General features: G+C 46.9%; 1 protein-coding gene across 1 annotated transcript in view; it reads right to left on the bottom strand.

Moving 5' to 3' along the window:
* The window catches only part of LOC311237876 (plexin domain-containing protein 2-like), a gene marked incomplete at its 5' end in the record, with an annotated part of 135,945 nt that overhangs the window by 78,643 nt on the left and 49,802 nt on the right, over positions 1 to 7,500 (bottom strand). Inside the window, one exon of the mRNA XM_084325851.1 lies at positions 412 to 530. Coding sequence (XP_084181977.1) covers positions 412 to 530 — 119 coding nt within the window. The remainder of the gene's footprint in view (positions 1 to 411; positions 531 to 7,500) is intronic.

Here is a 7,500-nt window from a genome sequence, read left to right as displayed (position 1 = left end):
ATACACAACCACCCTGACCCTCCACTGTCCAGGTACTGGACACACACAGACACACACACACACACACACACACACACGCACACACACACACACACACACACACACACACACACGCACACGCACATACACACAAACACACGCACACAGACACACACACGCACACACTCACACGCACACACCATAGAGTGTGTATTCATAGTTTTCTTCTATTTTCTTGATTTTACAAATTGTACCTATTTCTTTTTCTGTTTAATAATGTCATTATTATTAAAGCTTCGGCAACATTGTATTTGTTCAACATTCATGCCAATAAAGACTATTGAATTGAATTGACTGCGAGAGTACGAGGAGGACACAGAGAAACAAACGGATCAAGAGAGAGAGGCTGATGAAGAGAGATGTGCTCCTCACCTCCTTGTATGCAAACACAATCCTGCCGTCGTTGTGCAGCGTAGCCTGAAAGGTGAAGCTGCCCAGGTTGTAGTTGTCCTGCAGGTGGACGTGGTCCCACTGGACCACCAGAGCCGTGCCTACGAGCGGGAAAGACCAAGGTCATGATCACAGCCATACAGGAAGAATCATGTAGAACAACACAGAGAATACAAGAGAACCAAGTAGAATCATGTAGAACAACACAGAGAATACAAGAGAACCAAGTAGAATCATGTAGAACAACACAGAGAATACAAGAGAACCAAGTAGAATCATGTAGAACAACACAGAGAATACAAGAGAACCAAGTAGAATCATGTAGAACAACACAGAGAATACAAGAGAGAACCAAGTAGAATCATGTAGAACAACACAGAGAATACAAGAGAACCAAGTAGAATCATGTAGAACAACACAGAGAACACAAGAGAACCAAGTAGAATCATGTGGAACAACACAGAGAATACAAGAGAACCAACACAGAGAACACAAGAGAACCAAGTAGAATCATGTAGAACAACACAGAGAACACAAGAGAACCAAGTAGAATCATGTAGAACAACACAGAGAACACAAGAGAACCAAGTAGAATCACGTAGAACAACACAGAGAATACAAGAGAACCAAGTAGAATCATATAGAACAACACAGAGAACACAAGAGAGAACCAAGTAGAATCATGTAGAACAACACAGAGAACACAAGAGAACCAAGTAGAATCATGTAGAACAACACAGAGAACACAAGAGAACCAAGTAGAATCATGTAGAACAACACAGAGAATACAAGAGAACCAAGTAGGATCATGTAGAACAACACAGAGAATACAAGAGAACCAAGTAGAATCATGTAGAACAACACAGAGAATACAAGAGAACCAAGTAGAATCATGTAGAACAACACAGAGAACACAAGAGAACCAAGTAGAATCATGTGGAACAACACAGAGAATACAAGAGAACCAAGTAGAATCACGTAGAACAACACAGAGAATACAAGAGAACCAAGTAGAATCATGTAGAACAACACAGAGAACACAAGAGAACCAAGTAGAATCATGTAGAACATCACAGAGAATACAAGATAACCAACACAGAGAACACAAGAGAACCAAGTAGAATCATGTAGAACAACACAGAGAATACAAGAGAGAACCAAGTAGAATCATGTAGAACAACACAGAGAATACAAGGGAACCAAGTAGAATCATGTAGAACAACACAGAGAATACAAGAGAACCAAGTAGAATCATGTAGAACAACACAGAGAACACAAGAGAACCAAGTAGAATCATGTGGAACAACACAGAGAATACAAGAGAACCAACACAGAGAACACAAGAGAACCAAGTAGAATCATGTAGAACAACACAGAGAACACAAGAGAACCAAGTAGAATCATGTAGAACAACACAGAGAATACAAGAGAACCAAGTAGAATCACGTAGAACAACACAGAGAATACAAGAGAACCAAGTAGAATCATGTAGAACAACACAGAGAACACAAGAGAACCAAGTAGAATCACGTAGAACAACACAGAGAATACAAGAGAACCAAGTAGGATCATGTAGAACAACACATAGAATACAAGAGAACCAAGTAGAATCATGTAGAACAACACAGAGAACACAAGAGAACCAAGTAGAATCATGTAGAACAACACAGAGAACACAAGAGAACCAAGTAGAATCATGTAGAACAACACAGAGAACACAAGAGAACCAAGTAGGATCATGTAGAACAACACAGAGAACACAAGAGAACCAAGTAGAATCATGTAGAACAACACAGAGAACACAAGAGAACCAAGTAGAATCATGTAGAACAACACAGAGAACACAAGAGAACCAAGTAGAATCATGTAGAACAACACAGCGAATACAAGAGAACCAAGTAGAATCATGTAGAACAACACAGCGAACACAAGAGAACCAAGTAGAATCATGTAGAACAACACAGAGAACACAAGAGAACCAAGTAGAATCATGTGGAACAACACAGAGAATACAAGATAACTAAGTAGAATCATGTGGAACAACACAGAGAATACAAGAGAACCAAGTAGAATCATGTAGAACAACACAGAGAACACAAGAGAACCAAGTAGAATCACGTAGAACAACACAGAGAATACAAGAGAACCAAGTAGAATCATGTAGAACAACACAGAGAATACAAGAGAGAACCAAGTAGAATCATGTAGAACATCACAGAGAATACAAGATAACCAACACAGAGAACACAAGAGAACCAAGTAGAATCATGTAGAACAACACAGAGAATACAAGAGAGAATCAAGTAGAATCATGTAGAACAACACAGAGAATACAAGAGAACCAAGTAGAATCATGTGGAACAACACAGAGAATACAAGAGAGAACCAAGTAGAATCATGTAGAACAACACAGAGAATACAAGAGAACCAAGTAGAATCATGTGGAACAACACAGAGAATACAAGATAACCTAGTAGAATCATGTGGAACAACACAGAGAATACAAGAGAACCAACACATAAGCAGGGCTGTGCCTGTTCAAACAAGGTCTTCGGCTGTGCTGGCGTGCATGATGTAAAGCTTACTCTACACATTTTGCGTCGTATCAGGGGTAAGGTGGGGGTGGGTTTCCCCGGTTTTCCCCTGCCCCCCCCCCTCCCCTCAAATATGATTTATGATTGATTCACTATGTTTTTGGGGATACGGTGTAAATCCCTCAGCTTCTGCTGGGGTTGAGCTCTTGCTTACAGAGAGGGGCAATTTTTTCTGAAAATTGTTTGGTCGCTGTCATGTGGACTTAGCAAGGCCTGTGACCAGTACTTAATCGAGGACTTATGTCTTCTCTCATCATGAAAAACGGCGTTCCTCTTACAGTAGTGAGAGTGTACTTTTGCCCTTTTTTGTTGTGATGGAGGGTTGTGTGTATCGTTTTCACGTTTAAGATCCACAACTGGGTTAGGTGTTGGCCTACAGAAGTTACATGTGTAAGCTCTTGTACCAGGGCCCTTGGCCCCTCTCTTGGTCTGTGTTTTTTCTTCCTTTAGGGTAAAGGTGTAAAAATTCAGGTGGCAGGTTCGCACATGAGCCTGAAGCCATATATAAAACCATTTTTTTGCACAGGCGAGGTTATCGTCTGTGGCTGGCATGCAGAATGTGAAGCTGTTACCTTAGACAGGTATAAATGCGCTTCATGTAGCACGCTATGACTGGTGTCATGGCTCTGCTTTGTCATTGCATCGTATCAGGGGTGATGGGTCATGAGGGGGTGAACTGATAAACCCTCCCTCCCCTTTTTTCTGATTGGTCAGGGGGTTGGACCTCCTGTCCTTCGGGCTTCCTGTCACGCTGTTCGGTCAGCGCGTCACAGGGTAGGGAGAGGGGGGGGAGGGAGTTCCCTGGTCCCACGCCATATTTGGGCAGGTGGATCACGGAATTCCCCCGCCATAGAGTACGTAACTGGGCGCGTTTCTATTGGTTGTGAGACTTCCGTGAGTTATTTTCAGGCTCCATGTTGTGGACCTCTGTTATTGTCAAGATGAGTTATGCGGTGCATATGTCTTGAGCTTTGGTCACGTAGCTCAATGTTACATATATCTTTTCAATTATTACTCACGTGGGAAGTCTCTCTGGGGGTTCCCTGTCTCCTCTCTTTTATACAGGGCAGGGTTGACAGGGGTGTTTTCCCTCGGACGCGTCATATGGGACCCATATCTGTGTCTTGGCCAGCTTCCTGCCGCTCTCCCAGGCGGCTTGGAGGGAACGTTATCTGGGTTCTTGTTAGAATTACCATTGATATGTTTTGGGTCTCGACGTGTACATAGTGCTGGCCCTGGGTGCTTCTGTGTGGAACCCACGCATGGGCTTGCACGCCTTGGTTGCTCATCATTGAAACAGTGTTTTTATGGGGCAACTAGGATGGAGTTTGTCTCTTCCGAGCGCCAGTGTACTGGGTTAGTCTCGAATCTCTGGGGGGAGATAACGGAATAGATCAAAGCATTGGCGGAGGGGTCTCACGTTTTTGGGGTGGGCCACCGGGCGCGGTGCTTTTATGTTCTGACTGTCTTGGTGGCGCCCTCTGTGATGTTTTGGATCGACACGCATACCTACCCCCCTCTTAGGACTGGGGATGGTGGTGTGATTAGGATATGGGACTGGTTCTGGTCGTGCCGGACCAGGTCAGTTAACCCGTTGTCCGCCGGGGCGCAGATCTGCTGTTCTGGTACCCTGAAGGACTTGTGCTTTTTCGGGGGAAAAATGCCGGGTTGGCCCGGGCGTTGCAGGGGTTGATGTTATGGAGGTGTTCGTGGTTATGTCACTGCGTATTATCCTTCACTATTGCTTGGTCCATATTGTGTTGTACCTTGCTCTGTGCTAAAGGAGCCTGGTCCTTCTCCATTCTTTTTTCGCCCCTCTCTTCTCCTGCTTGGCGGGGCTGGGAGGGGGCTGTCGAGGTGATTCTTGTACCCCTCTGGCATCCCTGTGTACGTCCAGGTCCGCCGCGCCCAGGTCCGGACTCGTTCTCGTCGACCTGTTGGCCTGGGTTAACCCCTTCTTGAGAACTGAAACACTTGTACTGCTGTATAGCCGGTGTATACCCGCAGTTGTGTTTTGGAGTTTTTTCTTGGGGGGGTTATAGGAACAACCACCACCTAACAGGAGGTTGGTTTCCAGGTGTGTTGGTAGCGGAGTCGACTCTCGGGTTAGGCCGGGCTTGACCCCGTCTGCCTGCGAGTGTGCCCCCGCACCCTTCATGACGTCTGCCAATTGTGTCAGCCTTCTCTGCCTCGGCCCCTCTAGAGGGTCGTTTTTTTGTGTGGAGGCTGCACAGCATACCGAACGCCCCTTCCGCCGGGGTGCTGTTTTCAGCAGACCCCTTAGGCGCCTGTCTAGTCCGCAGTGCTCCAGGCACAGGTCGAGTCCTTTTGACCTGTTGCCTGGATTGAGGGATCAACCTCTTTGGGGGTTGTCTCCCCGGTGCGCTGCCTGGTCCCGCTGTTGGGGTGTAGCCTCTTTGAGTGCTTCAGGGCGGCGTGCTGTAGTGGGGAAGGGCCTGCTCTTGGATGGGCCCTGTCCGATACGCTGGCAATGTGGGGGGTGGTGTCACTAGTGACAGCCTGGTGGGGTCTCGATGCTGCGGCATCGTTGGCCTCACCAGGCCCCCTTTTTCCGGGGGGTCCTGACCCTTCCTGGGGCTGGGTCCTCCTTCGCGCTCCGCTGCTACGGCCTTGCCATGGGGTTGGGTTCTTGACCTTGACCCCGTGATATTAGGGATTGTAACGTTTTTTCTTCTTCTTCCCGTTCGTTCCCTAGTGGCATGTGGGTTGTGTGCCTGTGTAGTCGTGGGTTCTTCTGTGGGAAGGTAAGTCCCACGATCTGCTTACCCTGTACGTTTGAGTTGCTAAACCCTCTTCGCACAGTCGGATCCGATTCCCTCCCGTCCTCCACTAGGGGGGTCCGGGGGCTCGGGTCCTCCCTGGTTCTCATGGTTGTGGGGGGCCTCAGCGGGTACATTTGTCGAGCTTCCGCTCTGCTCAGCTCCTGTGTTCCACTAAGAGCGCAGAGCGTAAGCTATACGATATATAACATACGGTTATCCTATAACCATAGTTATATGAGTATAGCGAGCGCTCTGCGCTGACTCACTGAGGACCCCGTGGTCTTCGCCTTCGGTGGTGAAAGACTTGGGAAGGAGCTGTTAGTATGGCCACATCCCCGCTTATGTAGAGGAGCGGATGGGGGTGTGGCCAGGCGGATGGGTGTGTACATGTGAAGAAATGTATTCAGTATTAGACTGGATATGGATATGTTCCACTAAGAGCGCAGAGTGCTCGCTATACTCATATAACTATGGTTATAGGATAACCGTATGTTTTCAAACGTTTCTTTTTCCTTCAGGGGACCCCCGTTTTTAGAATGAATGTTCCAAAACCCATTTGGCAGGTCATTGTGTAAGTTAAAGTGCAACATATTTTCTGCTTTTAGACTGCTAGACTACTAGCCTGCAGTGTCTTCTTTCTCCTACATGTCTATTTTCCAATGGACCTGTGAGGGCTTTGGCTTCAAATGATACTTTGGGGACTCGTTTTTAATCTTCCCAAGACCCACACTGAAAACCACTGATCCTGTAGAATACAGGATGAACTGTATATGACCCACATGACACCACACAGAGCCACTATTTGGAACCATAAAGGATAAGGACTGGACACATTTCCACTACCAATACAGGAGTACAGTATAGACTTAGAGTATTATGTTTGTGCTCAATGGACAACAAATTAACCCTGTTAGATCTCCAATAAAGAGTTCTCACAGGTTGCACGTGGCAGTAGATATTAGATCTCAGCATTGGGGATATTCTCTGATAACAATTCCTTGTTTTAGCCTGGTATCGACCCGCCATCCAATACCCGTATGCATGAGCACACAGGGCAATATCGCCAACTCGTATCCAGAACCATCTGGGACGGTGCCAGATCCGAAACAACACTCACCTCACCATTACTCACATTACTTTCAATGGCGTTTTGATTTAGTGTGGACCCGCTTGGAGACAATATCGATGTGAAAGCCACGCCTCCTCCCAGCCGTCAGTTGGGCCGTGGGCAGCGGAGCAATAAAGGCTTGTTAACACGACTAATCAATTCTTCCATCACACAGTCGGTGAGCGCCTCTCCCCGAAGCAAATTGGAGATTTAGTTTCCTCCACCGACAGCTCAAAAGTGCACCGGCGTCTCGCAGCCACACAAGACCACCACCATGGCATGCAAGGGGGCCTCTGGCTGGTGGCGGACGCAGGGTAGAAGGACAGATCGGAGAGGTGTGAGGGAAGATACAGCACCCGGGCTCATCGGCGCGTGGGGACACACACACACACACACACACACACACACGAATACACAAAGACATAACACGCTTACATACATAACGCTGACCTGAGGCCAGGCTAGAGCAACAGCAATGACCCCACCCCCTTGCCGCTGCAGCGTGAAGCGTGGCGAATGCAAAGTCACTCCAATTTGAGTGCTTGAATAAAGAGAGAGTCAGGGGAAAAGAGAGGGAGCGATAGTG

Source organism: Notolepis coatsorum (genome assembly GCF_963971535.1).
Source record: "Notolepis coatsorum genome assembly, chromosome: 12".
Lineage (NCBI taxonomy): Eukaryota > Metazoa > Chordata > Actinopteri > Aulopiformes > Paralepididae > Notolepis > Notolepis coatsorum.
Note: the sequence above shows the minus strand (reverse complement) of the source record. Positions and strands in the feature narration are given on the sequence as shown.